The following is a 20,828-nucleotide window of genomic DNA, read 5'->3' on the forward strand; positions in this document are numbered from 1 at the left end:
TTCCTCATTATTTATAATTTATATATTTTTCATAGAGGAAATTTTTATAAAACTTCTCAAATTGTGTACTGGCAAAATTATTTGAATTAGAAAAATGAAAACACACTTTTTCTTGACAACAAGTCTGATGAGGTTGATTGATATAATAGTAATACTTGGCTTTGCTAGTTAGGTTATTAGGTACAAAATTTCTAGAAACTGAAAGAACTAAGTTTGTAGCTCTAAGGCATTAATAAGAATATTATTATCTCATGCGGTAAGATAAAATGATTTTTATCCTTTTGCCAAAATATATTGGCAAAAGTTACTGAAATTAACAATATTTCAATTTCCCTAACTGTTTCTGAATATATTAATCAAGGTACCTCTAAGTGAGGGGAAGAAATAACAAAAGCCAAGAACAGGTAGCATCAGTACTTGGAGAAGTAAGTGTTGGCAGAGTTTTTTTGGTATATGTCCCAGAAAACCAGGGAGTGAAAGAGTCTAATGACTGGGAAACAAATTCTTGAGCAAATTAGGCAGCTTTGAATTTTTGCTTTCAACAGAATTGAAGGAATTGTCATTTAACAGGACATTAAAAGTATTTTTATCGGTATATAACTATAACTCTTTGCACATCATTCTAAGGATGTATAAAGAATCAAAGTAAATCAGTTATCACAAAAATGTATTTCACCTTTTTATTTAAGAGAATAAAGTTATCTGAGTGCTAAACAAAACACAGAAACAGAATTAATGCTGAACATTTTTTCCTCTAGAAATAAGCAGCATTGGGGCCCCTGGGTGGCTCAGTTGGTTAAGAGGTTGCCTTGACTTGGGTCATGATCTCAGGGTCCTGGGATTAAGTCCCGCCTCAGGCTCCCTGCTCAGTGGAGAGTTGCTTCTCCCTCTGCCTCCCCCCTCCCTTGCTCATGCTCTCTCTCTCTCAAATAAATAAAATCTTTAAAAAAAAAAATAAGTAACATTAAACTATTGATAAACAAACTAACTGAAGGAATACTTCAGTTCCTTCAATCTCATTTCCAGCAAAAATTTTTTTTGTAATAATTATTTGTTTAAATTTGTAATGTATTTATGTTGTGATCAACTGCGTAGTACTGAAAATTATATGATAAATCAATCCATAAATTAAAAAACATCTTAAGAGCCTTGTCCCTAGAAATTAAAAAGAAACATAAATTTTAATTTATATACATGTTTTTCTTATAAAGAAGTGGATAACTGATCAGAAATACCTTCAAACAGGGACTATATACACTGCTAGCATTGAGTTCTATTGGTTATGTAGAATAGAAATATGAGTTCAAGAAGTAAACATTATGATATAACATTTCTGACTCATAAAGAAGAGCTTATTCATATTTTAAAAAATTGAATGATGGGCAGGTATTAAATTGTTATAGATTTACATACAAGAGTGATGTTAAAAATGTCATTTTTATTTTTTATTTATTTTTTTAAAAGATTTTATTTATTTGAGAGAGAGAGAGAGAGAGAGAGAGTGGGCATGCGCACATGTGTGCGCATAAGCAGGGGAGGGGCAGAGGGAGAGGGAGAAGCAGCCTCCCTGCTGAGCAGGAAGACCCACTTGGTACTCGATCCCAGGACACTGGGATCATGACCTGAGCTGAAGGCAGACACTTAACCAACTAAGCCCCTAACAATGTCATTTTTAATGTGCCAGAAATTAGATTGTAACTTCTTACACTAAAGATGAAAAATTTTAAATGTACATTAAGGAATATGTGGGACAGTACATAATCAGTTTACATAATATAAAATTTAGAGGATAATAACAGTACCTCTTAAGGGTATTTGTGAGAATTAAATTATTACTATTAGATTAGATGATTTGGTATTAGGTGTGGTATCAAATTCTGGGCTCTTTCCAACTAAACCACCCTGTCTTCACGAACCTGCATCTAAGCCAAAACAACTTTAAGCTGAGACCAGCAATTCTGCAGTTTTACATGTAAATTTAAAGTGCTGGGAAGTGCACATTGTAAAAAGGTCAATTATAAAGCAAACTTTCTAGTCTTAAGACTGATAAACTTACATATTTAAATAATAGAGAGATGAGCAAATACATAGAAACATAATAATAATTTGGCTTTCTTCAGGTATGGCAAAACTCAGAGCTGTCAAATATACAATTATTTTGGACCACGGGCCTATATGACCATTACCATTTGCCAAAGAATTATCGGGTTATAATCACAGATTAGAGAGAGCAAGGAGAGAGAGAGGCAAACATTTAATATAAAGATTAAAAATTATTTAGCTATATTTTATTTCCACTAGAATCATGACCTGAGCCACTCTTCTATGTGAAATCCACAACAATACCCGCTCATCATCCAACTTTTAAGAATATGAATAAGCTCTTCTTTATGAGTCAGAAATGTTATAGCATAATGTTTACTCCTTGAACTCACAGTCTTATTCTACATAACCAGTAGAATTGGATGCTAACAGAGTATATATTTCCTGTTTGAAGGTATTTTCTGATCAGCTGTCCTTAGGCTCCTTCCTATCTTTATCTTCTATTTTTCAAACTTTGTAAAGCTATTAACTATATAAACAAAAAAGGGATGCTTAGAAGGAACAAAGGATGTTTTGGGTAAATTTTTCACTCTCTGAATACTAAGCTGAGACTACAGTTCTCTTAACTTCATGAATTGCAAAAGGAAGTCTGCTGAAGAAAGGATCTGACAAAGTTCTGAACTAATGATGGTGACCTTTGTACAATGTTTTTGTTTACTTTGTCAGCACATTATTCCCTAGAAGTCAAGGAAGTAGCAAAAGCAAAGGCAAAACATAATTTTTAAGTTTAAATGCTTAAAAGCCTCGACCGTCCAATTTCTATCCTTCTTCCCTTGAAACTACACTTATCAGGGCTTTATTAAATGTTTGCTTACTCCTAACTTCCCATGTTCCAGGGAAATAGTGCAGCAGGGATCATCTTCCACTGGGCGGGGGGAGGGGGGGGAACCTCAGATTTCAGCAACAATTTAAGTTAATACAGGGTTACTTTACATTCCAGATGTGATTTTTTGGGGGGAGGGGTGGTTAAAGGAATGTATATACTACTCAGTACTAAATGAAAGAATTTATTTTTGTAGTGAAGAGCAAAGCGTGAGGTAAAATACTAACACTTGGAATTGTGAATTTTTTTTTTTTGGATAGCATTTTGCCTAAAAGGGCAAATAATCTTCTGTAACCCTGGTAATGTAAATCATCTAATTTTAATGTTAGGTAAAAGAGTTAATAAACAGCATTCTTTTGTGTTCATTATATTTTGCTAATAACAAATAGAGTGTTTAAATATTTTATATAATGTGTAAGTTAGCATGACAAATAGTTGATAACAACATATTTGAATACATTATTCATGCAAGTTAAACACAACCAAGTTAAAGGCAGAATATAAAATCTTGGGCAGCAGGTACCATAAATCATCACATACCCCATTATTATTTAATTAATTTGGAATGCATCTTTAAGAACTGACTGACAAGTATGGGAGTGTTTGTTTATATTATAGATGAAAATCTATTTTTGACATATTACTATGAAATATACTCATCTTACATAATGAAAGATAACTTATGGGCTCTATGGAGTATTCCTAAAATGCACTGCAGAGAAAAGAAAAAACTGCAAGTGTTCAACCAAAAAAAAGAAGAAAAAACAGAAAATTTAATTAAAATGATATGACAAATTTCTAATTTATGATTGACTATACAAAATACAATCATACTACTTGGAAGTATAGTATTTTGAGGAAATGTTTTAATAACTTGGAATCCGTCTTTGAAGTTTTCATTCTAAGAGTTCTGGCTGACTTATGTGACACAGTAAGTGCCTGGTGTTATTATATGTAAGATCTTGACTTAAATTTTCCACTTATTCTTCTGCTTCTTAAATCTGATTTGAATCCATTATAGAGGAATAGCCTTAAGTCTCAGGGAGTATGTACTTTTAGTCACCTAGAAGCAAATTTCCTTGTTTACTATAATTTAACTTCATCTTAGCCTTTTTCAAAACCACAGAAATTACAAGAAAAAATTCTGATTTTCTTGTTTGCTGTGACAAGTTCACTCAGCTCATCAATATTCATGATTTTCATTTGGTTTATAGATAACTCATGATATTTGCTTATTCTTCCCCCTTCTGCTTTCTGTCTTGTGGGCAACTCAATGCAGATCTTGGTAACTAATAATGAAACTCAAAATAGTTAAATCTGTATTTCTATAGCTTTGGTAAAAAATTTGATATAAATTCAAATCATCATTTAAATACTTATTTTTTGGATTATCTGTAGATTGTACTTGTCATCCTTATGGAATGGAAAATATGCTGTGTTAGATGAATCTGCAGATTTACGCTGTATTTAAAGAATATAAATTTCTAACTTTTCGTATCGTGCCCTATATGCCTCAGTACTGAAACACTGAAGGAGGTCAAGATAAAAGAGGAGGAAACAGACTGAATTCATGACTCACAAATGCAAAAACCAGTGACACAAAAGACCTCTTTCAAAGGCTACAGTATGAAAGAAAATGGCCAAAGCCTACCTGCACATCCCGCTTCATCTGCCTGAGCTTCAGGCCCCAGGATTTCTTGTCCTTCCTTTCCTGCTAAATTCAAAGAACAAAGGATTAAAATAGATCCATGTGGCACAAACATTTTTAACATCTAGAAATCTGAAAAGGAACTTTTAGATTATATTTAATTTGGATTTTTTTCCCTTTTAGAAGTAATGTGCGCTTGAAAAGAGAACTTTCTAAAAGAGATTAAGCAGATAGTTTTACCAGACTCACAAAGGTACCTTAGAGAAGCAAAATTAGTGAAGATTTGTACATAATCCTAGAATTATACGTACATTAGAATTACACGCAATACTGGAATTTTAGTGTTTTTTTGGGAGAGGAGTTCTGCCTCTAGGTAGCAGGATTCCTTCTTTTTTTTAAATTTCTTCTGCAAAGTACAAGTTTCTACGTTTTAGGCACTGTGCTAGATGCTTTATAAATTGATTTCCTTTAACCTTCATAACTACCTATTTTATAAGTTTAAAAAAAAAGACAACCAAAACTTGAGGCTTGAAGAGGTTAAATAGCCCAAGGACATACTGCTATTAGGTGACAGAAGTGGAATTTGAATTCAGGTCTGAATGGCTGTAAAACCTACTTCCCGCTCCGCCCTTGCCTGTACGACCAGAGGACCAGACAACTCACCAAAGAGAAGACTGTACTGAACTTCACTGTGTCCAGAGTAAACAGCTAGGGCACAATATTTTCTCTTTCACTCTATTCATTATTCTAACTACTGATAAATCATCATAATAATAGTACTGGTAAACATTTTTAGATGTCATTTGTCCTCCTTGGCCACCTAGGTTTATAGTGAGCTGAGTGTAGTATTCTATACAGAATAAGATCAGAGTAAATAGGCATATTAGTGTAGCAAGGAGAAAGTATGTTTTGTATATTCAGGCACGTTTTATTTATTATAATAGTTTATTATGGACATGTCTGCATATAAAAAACAGGAAGGAGTTACAAACTGCTTTTAAAAAAACTCGCAGCAGAGGATACATCATTATGATCAGAGTACTTTATAAGTCAGGCTAAAACATCCCATCATGTGGTTAATCTACACCCCAATCAAATGCCATTGAATATGCCAGTCAAAAATCTTGATTTAGATTTCCCGAGTTTGATAACTGAATTGAGAAACAGAGCAGTAATCAAGAGAAATCTCTGCTCACATGAAAGCGCGCATTTCTGTAAGCACCTTGGATTATCAGGCGGATTTATTCAGCAGATCTTCTTTACTCATTAACCTTTATATTAGTACTTAAAGATGATCACTAGGTGAAAATAGTTGAAATATGCCTAAACCTTTTTAGATCAGCATAAAAAACACTGTCTAAAGTAGGTAATCAAGAGATTAATGTCTGATAAATAATTCTCATTTTATATTTGCCATTAGCAAAATGACAATTAAAAAACCCTTGCTAAACTGTTTATAATATAGTAGGACGAACACCAGTGTTGGATAAATGTTTGCAAATCTTTAACATCTTTTTTTTCCTCTCTCTAAAGCATCTAGTTAAATTAAAATAATAATAAACAGTATGACAGCTGGATAATTATAGAATAGTAATATAGTTATTGATTGTTGATCGATCTATGCTCTTTATTTCTCCTCAAATGAAAATTAAGACAGCCAGAGTTACTAAGATGAAAGATGACAGTGATATTAAAAGTTATGATATTTTGGACAATACTAAATTTTTTGCTTATAGTTATTATAGCTAATTAAAAATCTGTCTGCAATTCAATTAAATGATTTCTTCATTTCTGCTCAGGATAAAATCTAAGCATTTAACATACTTCAGAATTTGGTCCCAGACTTCTCTACTGTGATTTAAAAATTGGAAGTCTCCATTCTTTCCCTCATCACTGGGGCTGGAATTTTGGTTAAACAAGTAAAATCATATTGCCTAATGAAAACAGAAAATATCCTAATGCTGGTCTGCAGCATGAACAAACTTCTTTCACTCCAGACTGCTGCCAGGAACAGTCTCCTTCCTGCTTCATCCATGGACCAGCATGAGGGTATACTAGAACAGTACTGAGGTGTACTGTTTTTTCTCTCTTATATCCCCTAGTTTCTATATATATGCATATATTTTTGGTATAACTGTCCATCAAAGTCACAGTAAATGCAACTCACAGTCTCCACGAATACCTGTTAACTTAAACAAAGGTAAAAAAATACATAACTGAGGTCAGATTTGGTTAAGATGAAATGAACACAAACCACCCTGTGTGTTCCACTGAATGAAGCTAAAAAAACCTGGGGAGAATTCACGGAGGAATTATTTGAAGGCTCTACAAGTTAAATCATAGCAGGAAGAATGGGGAAGAAAACACGACAAGAATTCAAAGTACCACTGAATCACTGAGGAGTAATTTCTCCTACCCCCTGGCCTGGACTGAAGGCAGCCTAGATTTAGAAGTGGGCACTGGGGCATGGCAGAGAAAAACTCTAGGAAGAACCCTCTAGTTTAGGCTCATGGGATAAGAAAGGGCTCAAAGAAGGGAGAAATTATTTTTTCCCCTCAATTCTGTTGTGTCCTAGTCCCTAGATCACCGCAAGGTAGTGGTTGAGATCATGGTGACAGCAAGAACGTAAAGATGCTTAAAATGCCAAGAAAGGGGAACCTTCTTATCCACTCAGAGGAGCAGTGTCCCCAAGAGATGGTACAAACTTCCATCAAGTTCTTTCTCCCCATCTTCTTGCAGCTCTTCTTCCTGCAGGCATAGTTTTGGGAAGTATGTGGCGAAGTATGACAAAGGAAGTCCCAGATTTTTGGATAGAGAACTAACAAGGGAAGTCCCAGGGAAGTGAAAGTACTAGGGAGATCATGGAAAGGGAGGAGCGCAGGAAAGCAACCTATATAACCTTTGTATAAAGCTGCTTGTGAAATCCTGGGCTCATATCCAACTTCCCATGTGTGGATCTGACCAGGCTTTGAGAACTGAAGTAAGGATAAGACCACTAATCATGTCCCAGAATGGCCACTGTAGGGCACAGATCCAAAGAGAATTGTAAAGGCTTTGACAACTAAACTGATATTGGAAACATAACCCAAAGAAAGTTATTTAGAACATACAGCCTGATAGAACTGGATAAGTCACCTGCTAAACCAAAAATATCAAGATGCTCCACAGGATTTAAATAAGACCAAGAGTCTCATAAGATAATATTCAAAATGTCCAGGATACAATCCAAAATTACTTTGCATATGAAGAACTAGGAAAATCTCAACTTCTATAGGAAAAGATAACCAAAAGATGGCAATACTGAGAAGACACAGACGTTGAAGCTATCAAAGGCTTTAAGCAGCTGTTATGAAAGTAGTCTAAGAGCTAAGGATGAACACTTGGAAAGAATGGAAAGATAAAAAGTCTAGGCTAATTCTTAATCAGCAAAAAGAGGATATAGATAGGAAATCAAAGGAAATTTAGAACTAAAAATATAGTAACAAATTTTTTGGAAAAAAAATCACTGGATGGACTCAATAGGAAAATGGAGATGAAAGAAGGAAGATCAGTGAATTTGATGGTAAGTAAATGGAAATTATCCAATTTGGACAATAAAGTGAAAACATTTAGAAAAATAAACAGTCTCGAGAGATGTGTGGAACAATATAAAATATCTAACATTCAGTCATTAGAGTTCCAGAAGGAGAAAAAATACTGCAGAAAAAATAGTTGAAGGAATAGTACCTAAAAACTTCCCAGATTTAATAAAAAAACACAAACCCATAGATTAAAGAAGTTAAACTGAATCTCAAACAGGACAAAGCCCCCCAAATCTGGGCCTAGACCCTCAATCAAACTCTGAAACCTTAGTAGGTAAAAAAATTCTGAAAAGAGATAGAGAAAATGATACATAACTATAAGGGAACAATGACTTAAAAGAAGGCTTATTTATCATTAGAAATGAGGGATTTCATAAAGAAATGGAACATCTTTAAAGTGCTAAAAGAAAAAAAAAACCTGTCAACCCAAAATTCTATATCTAGTGAAAATATACTTTGGAAACAAAGGTAAAATAAAGATATTCTCAGAGGAAGGAAAGTGAATAGAGTACACGGCCAGAAAACCTGATATACTACTAAGGGAAGATCTTCAGAAAGAAAGGGAAATGATATTAGAGGAAAATTTGAAATGTTAGGACTGAAAGAGGACACAAGAAATGATGTAGTATACATGACAAGTGTCACATAAAGCAGGGAGGGTAATGGAACCCATATAGGGGGTAAAGTTTCTATATTTTACTTTGAGTGGTGAAATACTTATTCTAAGTAGACTATGAGAAGTATGTACATTCTCATCTACAGAGCAACTACTAAAAAATCAATACAAGGGGCGCCTGGGTGGCACAGTGGTTAAGCGTCTGCCTTCGGCTCAGGGCGTGATCCCGGCGTTATGGGATCGAGCCCCACATCAGGCTCTTCCGCTATGAGCCTGCTTCTTCCTCTCCCACTCCCCCTGCTTGTGTTCCCTCTCTTGCTGGCTGTCTCTATCTCTGTGGAATAAATAAACAAAATCTTTAAAAAAAAAAAGTACATCTTAAAAAAAAATCAATACAAGAAGATATAGTAAAAAATGAAATAAATGAAATCTGAATACTAAAAAATATGCAAATGATTCAAAAGAGGGCAAGAAAACAGAAGAAATTAAAAATGAAGGGAACAAACAGAAAGCAAATAATACAATGATAGACCTAAATCCAAACATCAAAACTTACATTATGTGTAAATGATCTAAATGAGCCAATGTAAGGGATAGAGATTATTAGAATGGATTTAAAAAACCCCAAGGCCCATTTATAGCACTCTACAAAAAAAATTATTTCAAACGTAATATAGAGAGGTTAAAAGTGAAGAGCTGGAAAAGAAATCTAGAGTGACTATTTTACATCAGACAAAGTAGACTCTAGAGCTAAGAAAATCACCAGAAATCTAGAAAAACATCATATAAGAGGGCCAATTTACCAAGAGGGCATAACAATCTGAAAGAGTATGTGTCTAACAACACAGCTTCAAAACATGTGCCCAACAGAACAGAAAGTAGAGAAAAATCCATGTATATAATGGAGCCTTCAATATTCTTCTCTTATTAATTGACAGAACAAGAAGCAGCAGCAGAGAAGCAGCAAGGATATAAATGAACTAAGCAACACTAGCAACTACTCCATCCAACTGACATTTGTAGAACATTCCACCCACCAACAGCAGACTACACATTCTTTTCAAATACACATAGAAAACTAATGAAGACAGACCATATCCAAGATCATATAATAAAACTTAAAAGAAATCATACAAAGTCTGTCCTCTGACCATAATAAATTTAAACTAGATATTAATAGCAGAAAGATAAGAAAATCTCTAAACACTTTGGGAATTAATTAACATATTTCTAAAGAGTCCATGGGTCAAAGAGAAAAATGAAAAAACATCAATATTTGTGCGATGTACATAAAGCGGTGTTTAAAGGGAAATTTATAATATTAAATGCTTATGTTACAGAAAAGTTCTCATATTAAAATTCTAAACTTCTGTGTTAAAAAACAGAAAAAGGAACAAAATAAGCAGAGAGGGAAGGAATAAAGAGTAGAAATCAATAAAATTAAAGACAAAAAAAGAGAAAAACAATGAAAAAGAAAACTAGTTCTTTGAAAAGATCAATAAAATTAACAAACCATTGGTAAGACTGACAGAAAACTGAGGGAAGCTACAAACTGCTAAGATCAGGAATGAAAAGGGAATATCACTACAGAGCTAGAAGACAGTAAAAGGATAATAAAAGGATAGTAAGAGGAGACAGTAAAAGGAATGCTCTGAGTTCAAGGAGTAAACATTATGATATAACATTTTTGACTCTTGAAGAGCTTATTCTTTTTTTAAAAAATTGAATGACAGTAGGTGTTAAATTGCTATGGATATCATATATAAGAATGTTAAAAATGTAAATATATTTAATATGGTAGAAATTAGATTGTTTTCAACTACTTATACTTAAAATGAAAAATTCTGGATGCCCATTAAGAAATTTGGGAGGCAGTATATAATTATTTCATATAATAAATTTAGAGGATAATAATAGTACCTTTCAGGGTAGCTGTGAGGATTAAATTAAATACAGTATGTGCTTAGTACTGTACCTGGCACATAGTAAGTGCTATGTAATTGTTAGCTATTTTCCTTAATACAGGTCTGTAAGGTGAACATCTCTACACATATAAATTTGAAAACCGAAATGGACCAATTCCTCAAAAATTAGAAATTATTAAAACTCATTCAGATAAAAAAGCTAACTTGAATATTCCTATAACTGTTTTAGAAGTTGAACTTGTAGTTTAAAATCTTCCCCCAAAACAAAACAAAACTCAAGACCCAGCTGATTTCTTTCCCTTGAAAATTTTATCAGACATTTAAAGAAGAAATAGCACTAATTTTAAATAATATTTTCAAGAAAATAAAAAAGAAAGGAACACTTTCCAATTCATTTTATGAGGCTAGCATTTTCCTGATACCAAAACTGTATAAAAATGGTATAAAAAAGAAAGGAAACCATAGACCAATATCCCTCATGAAAATAGACTTCAAAATCTTCAACAAAATATTACCACATCTAATTGAGCAATATGTAAAAGGAAAAGGACTGAGTGGGGCTTTCCAGGGAATCCAAGGCTGGTCCAATATGTGAAAATCCATTACTGCATTTACTGTGTTAATAGACTAAAGCAGCAAAACCGCATGATCATATCAACCGACACAAAAACCATTTGAAAAAACTCAACATCTATTCAGGATGAAAACTCTCAGCAAACTAGGATAGGAACTTACTCGATTTGGTAAAAGGCATCTATAACAAACCTAATGGTAACATTTGTGTGTGTGTGTGTGTGTGTGTGTGTCTGCAGAGTTTTATTCTTTTTTTAATAATAATTTTTTATTATGTTATGTTAGTCACCATACAGTACATCCTTAGTTTTTGATGTAGTGTTCTTATACTTAAAGGTAAAAGACTGAGTACTTTCCCTTTAAGATTGGGAAAAAGAAAAATGTCTATTCTTACCACTCCTGACACCTTATGTCAATAAACAGGAATAAAAAGAATACAGATTAGAAAGGAAGAAATAAAACTGCCCTATTTGAGAAGATTGTCTACACAGAAATCCCAAAGAATCTACAAAAAATTCCTAGAATTAGCAAGTCCACAGGATACAAGGTCGACACACAAAAATCGATCATATTGCTTGCTATATTAAGACAAATGAATAAATGGAAACTAAAAACAAAACATTCACAATGGTTTCTCCCTTTAAAAAAGAAATACATAGGTATAACTCTAATGAAACACGCTATAATCTGTTTTTGAAACTATAAAACACTAATGAGAAATCAAGGACTGATGCAGCATAAAAAAATCAACATACAAAAATCAGTTGCAATTCTATATAACAATAATGAGTTGTCTGAAAGAGAAATAAAAGAATCTCACATGTAAGAGCCATAAAAAAAAAATGCTCAGGAGTAAATTTAACCAAGGAGGTGAAAGATCTATACACTGAAAACTATAATACATTGATAAAAGAAATTGAATATGACACAAATAAATGGAAAGATATTCTATGTTCATGAATTGGAAGAATTAATATTATTAAAATGTCCATACTACCCAGAGCCATCTCTAGATTCAATGAAATCCCTACCAACATTCCAATGGCATTTTTTTTTACAGAAATAAGAAAAAACAATCTTAAAAGGCCCTATTTAGCCAAAGCAATCCTGAGAAAAAAAGAATGAAGGAAAAGGGTTTTGCTTCTTTCTGATTAGGATTTTTAAAAACGTTTTAATTTAAAATAGTTTTAGACTTGCAGAAAAGTTGTAAAACTACCACAGACATCTAGTATACCCTTCAACCGACTTCCCTTAATGAGAACAGCTTACATAATCACACTATTATGGAAACCATTATATTAATGTTAACATAATACTACTTACTAACATAAAGACCTTATTTGACTTATGCCAGTTTTCTCACTAAGGCCCTTTCCTTTCCTGGTTCAGAAACCAATTCTGGACCCACAGTGCGTTTAGTTGTCAGGTCTCCATAACCTCCTCCAAAATTTCACAATCCGATCATGTCTCTGAGAAGTTGCTTTAGTCTGCTTTTTTTCATGACCTTAACACTATTGAAGAGTACTGATCACTGGTTTTACAGGGTGTCCCTCAATTTGATTTCCCTGATGTTTTCTACTGATTGGATGAGGAAACACATTGTCAGCAAGAATACCACTGAAGTGATAATGCCTTTGTTAATATATCTCACCAGTGGTATATAATGTCATTTTATCTTATTACTGGGGCATTAAACTTGATCACCTGGTTAAGAAGTTATCTGTCAGGTTTCTTTACACTAATAATTATAGTATAATAGTATATAGTATAATAATTCCTCTGGTGAGGAAATACTTTGATATTATGCAAATATCCTTTTTCTTCATATACTTTCACCCACTAATTTTAGCATTCATTGATGGTAATGAATTTTTTTTTAACAATTCTTTTTTTTTTTTTAACAATTCATTTATTTATTGGAGGGAGAAAGAGAGAGTGAGCATGCCTGAATGGGAGGAAGGGCAGAGGGAGAGAATCTTCAAGCAGACTCCTTGCTGAGCTTCATTTCATGACCCATGAGATCATGACTGGAGCCAAAACCAAGAATCAGACGCTTAATCAACTGAGCCACCCAGATGCCCCACTGATGGTTCTTGCCTGCATCAATTATTACCATGGTGTTTGCCTAACAGTGATTTTCCACTTCCCTAATTACTTCTTAATTTATAACTGAAATTCTACTAAACTTTTCCTTCTCCCCCATTTATTAAAGTATTTATATCAGTATGGATCGATGTATATTTATTTTATTCTACTGATTATAATCCAGTACTATCATTATTTATTTTGCTGCTAAAATTGCTCCAAATTTGGCCAGTGGGAGCTTCCTCCTCAGGCTGGCTCTTGGCCCCTTTCCACAGGATGACTTTTTTAAAAATACTTTCTTACTTGTTGTTCTGGGCTTAGCTTATATTTTCCCTACCACAGTTCTAGAATCAGCCATTTACGCAAAGTGCGTCGGTACCTTTTATTGGAGAATGGTATTTGGATCCCAGATCTGGGCACTAGGTATGCTCACTGCTACTGGGTATCATTGTTTCCATGCATTCTCAGCAAACAGAGCTAGGAAATATATATATGTATACTAATACCCACATAAAGCCCATCTATATTTTTGTACCATGAGTTCATATTGACACCTCTGATTCCAATAGAAAGCCATAGGATTTATTCTAGCCTTCTCACTTTTCCTTGTTTGTAACTTCTTTCTCTGATAGTGAGAAATTTTCGTCTCATTACCCTTAATATATCTACTTATTTGTTCAATTCCAGTATATACATAAAGTAGTTTCAGAATAAACCATAGCTTTCAAGAAACAGATGTATTTACTAGAGGGAAAATGGGGTTGGGGTAGTAGACATGGGGGGATGACCCATCTCTGAGCATACCTTTAACCATGAAAATGTTTCCCATTCACGCAAAAATAATTTAAGCCTCAGCAGACAGGGAGAATGGACAATGAAATATAAGCGATGACAAATGAACCTAACTATATTATAAATGAGTTCTATAACACATTGAAGGCAGTGGGAAAGATGAGAAATAACCTAAGTAACTTTGGAAAATAACATTTTGAATATATACTATAAGGCTAATGGCAAAAAGCACTGTACATCTAGGTAGTAAATTTGTTTGACCAGGATTTTAAGGAGAAGAGAGTATCCAACTGAGGTTCAGCATTGTGGGAAAAGCCCAAATTCCTTCATTAGTGTCATCCCTTATTACTCGGATACTGGAGGTAATTAAATATTAGAGGTGTATATTTAGTGCGAATGAAAATTGGATTCTTTTATAAGTACAGCTAAAAAATACCTCTGTGGTCATGTGGGCCAGCCTTTTCATTTTATAGACGCAGAAGTGGAACTCAAGAGACACAGTGGGATAATGAAGACTAGAAACTATGTGCTGAGCTTTTCCCACATTACACACTACCTTTGGTAGAAAAAGGCTCCAAAGAATAGGTTAAATTGACTCTTGAAAGAGAAGTATAATATGATTCAATGCTGAGTTATATAGTGATTGATGTATTCCTTGCATAAGATTGCTTACTGTATTTTGTTATAACCTGTACCTAAGAAAGCCTTTTTGCTATGGATAACATCAGAATTTTAAATATTTTTATTGTAAAGAAGTTTTCATTTCTTGGCATTTTTGTAAATGTGCAAATTTCTACAGAGTTTTAAAAACTTCGAGTCAGAAAAATATTTAAGTCACTCCTGGGATCATTTTTTTCAGCTCATCAATTAAAAAAAAAAGGAATAACAAACATACTAAACAATATTTTATATATTCAGATTAGTTACTAGTTAATTAGTTATTAGATTACTGTTTTAAAACTAAAATTAGTTACTAGTTAATTAGTTATTAGATTACTGTTTTAAAACTAAAATTATGAAAGGCCTATAAAAACAGGTGTCTCAAAAGTAGGAGCACAAACATAAAAACGTTTAACTGACAGATGCAGAAGAGTTTTGGGTTGAACCACAAGAAGCTCTTCTAAGATGAGTATAGATATGTTGGAGTACTGCCAAGTTATACTGTCTTCCCTACAAAAAACAGGACTTAATTAGCCTAGTTTTATTTATTTTTGAAAGTGAACACGTCCTAGTTTACTTAATATCTACAATAAAAATATTGCTTCTTCTATATATTCCTTCTAAGAACTTGATCTAACTTGAGATTTCATTCACAGCTACGGATAGCTTTTTAAAGGTAATTATTACATAATTAACATTTCAATGGCACATTATATTTTCAAATATACTTTGGATTATTGATTTACACTATGCTACAGATCTGTGGATATCAGTTCCATGTGCTGGTCTCTAGCATGGGTAAATGTCAGTGACCACTTTCTTCTCTATTGTTTCTCCCTTTTCTTAAAAGTTTTAAAGTAACTCACTGGCATAAATGGTGTGGCTCCCATTAACTAAGTGACAGTAAATGGCCTTTGCATCATTATTTTTTGGTCACCCTCGAGTAACTAGAAAGGAAACACTGAGCAATTTGACTTCTAAAAACCTAAGTTGCAGCTACTCTGTTTTGTAAGCAAAAACACTGATAATCTCTTTTTTCAATAGCAGGAAGTTTTACATATTGCTATCTTCTTGAAGTTTTAGTAGTGATATGATTACCCTACACTTTACCCCTTGTTTTCATTTGCTTTTCACATTGGGTAGTAGTTTATGAATGGGATGCCCCAGAAAGAACATAGGAAGAGCAGTGCAGACAGGGCTCGTGAAAGAAAAGAATCTGAAAGTAACTGTGAAAACAGTGGCTCTCTATCAAGCTGACTGACTGTCCCTGAGAGCAAGCTCCTTTCTTGGTAACTCACGTTTTCTTTATCTGCTTCAGGAGCTGGTTGGTTTGGTCAACCACACACAGTTTGATAGACTAACTTCAAATGCAGCCACAGGAATCATCTTGAGGAGCCATAAAACAATTCAAGGGTAGGAGTACTCTGTTTGGATCTGATGCTCCGCTACATAAACTTTCATTTTAATGCGGGACTTAATGGTAAACAACTAAATGAACTATTAAGAGTTACTAACCTTGATATTTGTGAATTTAAATTAATTTGCTGAGGATTCTGATTCAATATTCTAGCAAGAAGTCTTGGTTGCCTTGCATCACTAGGCAGTGTTACAGATCTGTTGTGCCCATTTCATAAAGACATTTTAAACTCTCACAATGGGAAAAGATACTTGTTAACGAGGGAATGCCAGAATTATCTTAATTTGTGACTTTTGGTGGCTGATAATAATTTCTTACTTTGGTCAAAATTGTTTATGAAAGGAACATAGTTTTGTGCTTACTAATTTGTTCTATTTGCTCAGGCAAAACTGTTTTGAACATGGTTTGACACAAATAAACCTTTCATTTTTTTAAATTAGGTGAGGTAAAACCTAAATTAGTCCTTAGACAGGTTTAGAAATATAGTTTACTTACAAAAGAAATGTATCTTCAGCTGGAGGATTTTTTTTCTTTATAGGAATTTTAAGTAGTTTTTAGTGTCTGAGAATATACTCTTTAAAATAATGCATGTTGAATAATAATGACTCAAATGAAAATAGTTAAGGTAGGAATTAAAGTGTATTTCTAAATATCCTATGACTTGGGTATCAACTTTACCATAAAAGTTGGTTATATATAACTCTTTAGGTAGGTTGTATACAAAACAAATTGTAATTATTATACAAATCATAGTAAGTATTAATGTTCACTACGTTTCTTTAATTTTATTTACCCATACTTATATTTTTTGCTTCAACATCATACATAATTAAGAAAACCCTAGAATGAAATTATATTGTATATGCCCACATTTTTACTCTTTCCTGTGTTCTTTCTTCCTTTCTGATATTCCAAGATTCCTTCTTTTACCATTTCCTTTTTGTTTAGAGAGCTTCTCTTAATCATTCATCTAGGATAGATTTGCTGGGGACAAATTCTTAGTGTTCCTTCATTTGAAAATGTCCTGATCTCTTCTCTATTCTTAAAGGATATTTTCTCTGGATAGAGAAATCAGGGTTGACAATTCTTTTCTTTCAGCATTTGAAGTGTCCCATTTCTGCCTGCCTCCACAGTTTTTTACGAGAAATTACTTTCATTCAAATCATTTTTCCCCGTAAAGATAAAGATATCCCTTTTTTCTCTTTGCTTTCAAGATTTTTTCTTTGTCTTTTTTAGGAGTTTGACTATGATGTGTCCTGGCATGGATTTCTTTGGATTTATTCTGTTTGGGACACAGGTTTTTGTCACTTGCCTAATTTTGGAAAATTTCAGCTATTAATTCTTTGAATACTTTTTCAGACCCATCCTCATTCTTTTCTCCTGGAATTCTGATGATATAAACATTAGATCTAAACAAGTTGCTCAGACTCTGCTCTGTTTTCCAGCTTATTTTCTTTCTTTTGTTCAAATTGGTTAAATTAAATTCTACTGTTCTATCTCCAACTTCATCAATTGTTTCAACTGTCCTTCCATGCTGCTACTGAGTCTGTATACTGAGTTCTAAAACTTTATTTATTGTATTTTTCAGTTCTAAATTATCTATTTCGTGCTTCTTTATATTTTCTATTTCAACAAAGAGACTGTATCTTTCTCCATCCTTTTTTTCCCTTGAAGTATAGTGACACAACATTGTATTAAGTTTAGATACACAACATAATCATTTGACATTTGTATACATTGAGAAATGATCACCACATTAAGTCTATTTACCATGTGTCACCATACAAACTTACAACCTTTTTCTTTTGATAAGAACTTTTTAGATTTACTTTCTTAGGAACTTTCAAAATTGTAATACATTATTAACTATAGTCCCCATGTTGTACATCCCTACGACTTATTTACATTGTAACTGGAAGTCTGTACCTCTTCATCTCTTTCACTAATTTTGACCCTCCACCACCCTCCCCTCTGGCAACCACCAAACTTTTCTTATATTTGGAGTTTTCTTTTTTCATCTGTTTTGTTTTTTAGATTCCAGATATATGTGAAATCATATGGCGTTTGTCTTTCTTGGTCTGACTTATTTCACTTGGCATATATACTATGGAGGTCCATCTATGTTGTCACAAATGGCAAGACTTCATCCTTTTTTATAGCTGCATAGTATTCTATTACATATAGATATGCCACACACATCATCCTTATCTATTCATTCATCGATGAACATTTAGGTTGTTTTGATATCTTTGCTATTATAAATAATGCTGCAGTGAACATATGGGTGCATATATCTTTTCGAATTAGTGTTTTCCTTTTTTTCAGATAAATATCCAGAAACGGAATTGCTGGATTGTATGGCAGTTCTATTTTTAAGTTTCTGAGTAACCTCCATGCTGTTTTCCATAGTGGCTATACCAATTTACACTCTCACCAACAACGTATGAGGGCTTCCTTTTCTGTATTTTTATCTTTTTGATAACAGCCATTTTGACAGGTGAATAAAGTGATATCTTACTGTGGTTTTGATTTGTATTTCCATGATGATTAGTACTATTGAGCATCTTTTCATGTGCCTGTTGGCCCATCTTTGCAAAAATGACTCTTGAGATCCTTTGTGCATTTTTAATTGGACTGCTTTTTTGTTGTTATTGCTGTTGAGTTGTTTGAGTTCTTGATATACTTTGGATATTAATCCCTTATTGAATATATGATTTGAAAATATCTTCTATTCAGCAGGTTGCCTTTTTATTTTGTCAATGGTTTCCTTCACTGTGCAGAAAGTTTTTAGTTTGATATCATCCCATTTGGTTTTTTATTTTTTGCTTTTGTTGTCATTGTTTCTAGAATCAGATCCAAATAACATATCAATGAGACTAATGTCAAGGAGCTTACCACCTATGTTTTCTTCTAGTAATTTTATGGTTTCTTGTCTTAGATCAAGTCTTCAATCCATTTCGAGTTAATTTTTTGTGTGTGATGTAAGATAGTGGTCCAGTTTCATTATTTTGCATGTGGCTGTCAAGTTTTCCCACATCCTTTATTGAAGACTATCCTTTCCTCATTGTATAATCTTTCCTCCTTTCTTGTAAATTAAGTGACCATATATCTGTTAGTTTATTTCTGGACTCTCTCTTCTGTTCCACTGATCTACATATCTGTTTTTCAAACCAACATCATACTGTTTTGATTCCTATAGCTTTGTAGTATAATTTCAAATCAGGGGGCACGGTGCCTCTAGCGTTGTTCTTCTTTTTCAGGATTCCTCTATCTGGGAGTTTTTGTGGTTTCATAAACATTTTAGGATGGTTTGTTCTATTTCTGTGAAAAATGCCACTGGAATTTTGATAGGGACTGCATTGAATGTGTGTGTTGCTTTAGGTAATATGGACATTTTATCAATATTAATTCTTCCAATTCATGAGCACAAAATAGCTTCCAATTTATTAGTGCCTTCTTCAATTTCTTTCATTAATGTCTTATAGCTTTCAGTGTACAAGTCTTTCACTTCCTTGGTTAAATCTATTCCTAAGTGTTTTATTCTTTTTGATGCAACTGTAAAGGGGACTACTTTCTTAATTTCTCTAATAGTTCACTGTTATGTATAAACATGCAACAGATTTTCATATATTTATTTTTTACCCTGCGGCTTTACTGAATTTATTAGTTCTAACAAAAGTTTTTTTTTTTTTTTTTTTTTTTGGTGGAGTCTTTAGGGTTTTCTATATACAAGAATCATGTAATTTGCAAATAGTGACAGTTTTACTTCTTCCTTTCCAATTTGGATGCCTTTTATTTCTTTTTCCTGCCTAATTGCTCTTGCTAGGATTTCCAATATTATGTTGAATATAAGTGGTGAGAGTGGGCATCCTTGTCTTATTACTGATCTTAAGGGGAAAGCTTTTTGCCATGGAGTATGATGGCCTTCATCATGTTGACGTATGCTCTGTCTATATCCACTTTGTTGAGAGTTTTTATATAAATGGATGTTGATTTTTTTTCAATTCTTTTTCTGCATTACTGTGATGATCGTTTAATTTTATTCTTCATTTTGTTAATGTGGTGTATCATATTGATTTGTAGATGTTGAACCATCCTTGCACTCCTTAAATAAATTCCAGTTGATCATGGTATATAATCCTAATGTATTGTTGAATTTGATCTGCTAATATTTTGTTGAGGATTTCTGTACCTATGTTCATCAGGGACACTGGCCTATAATTTACCTTTTTTTTGTTACATCCTTGTCTGGTTTTGGTATAAGGGTAATGCTGGCTTTATAAAATAAGTTTGGAAGCATTCCCCTTTTTTCGGTTTTTGGGAAGAGTTTGATAAAGACAGGTGTTAACTTTTTCTGAATGTTTGGAAGAATTCACCAGTGAAACTATCTGGTCTTTGACTTTTGTTTGTTGGGGTTTTTGATTCCTAACTCAATCTTGCTAGTAATTGATCTTTTTAGATTTTTCGATTTCTTTATGATTCAGTCTTGGAAGACTGTATGCAATCCATTTCTTCTAGGTTGTCCAGTTTGCTGTATTTAATTGTTCATGGTATTCTCTTATGATACTTGTTTTCTTTGGTGTTAGTTGTAACTTCTCTTTCCTT

The 20,828-nt window shown here is 33.2% G+C and overlaps 1 protein-coding gene across 2 annotated transcripts in view; it reads right to left on the reverse strand.

Annotated features, from left to right (window-relative positions):
- ZEB1 (zinc finger E-box binding homeobox 1) overlaps nt 1–20,828 on the reverse strand; it is a 181,719-nt gene that overhangs the window by 28,243 nt on the left and 132,648 nt on the right. Inside the window, exon 3 of one of the 2 annotated variants that reach the window (XM_045786424.2) lies at nt 4,578–4,637. In XM_045786424.2, the coding sequence (XP_045642380.1) occupies nt 4,578–4,637 (60 nt within the window). Of the gene's footprint in view, nt 1–4,577; nt 4,641–20,828 lie in introns of both variants that reach the window. The other variant, XM_045786423.2, reaches the window with a different exon arrangement.

Source organism: Ursus americanus, chromosome 31 (genome assembly GCF_024610735.1).
Source record: "Ursus americanus isolate L20-20 chromosome 31, mUrsAme1.1.p, whole genome shotgun sequence".
In the NCBI taxonomy this organism is placed as follows: Eukaryota; Metazoa; Chordata; class Mammalia; order Carnivora; family Ursidae; genus Ursus; species Ursus americanus.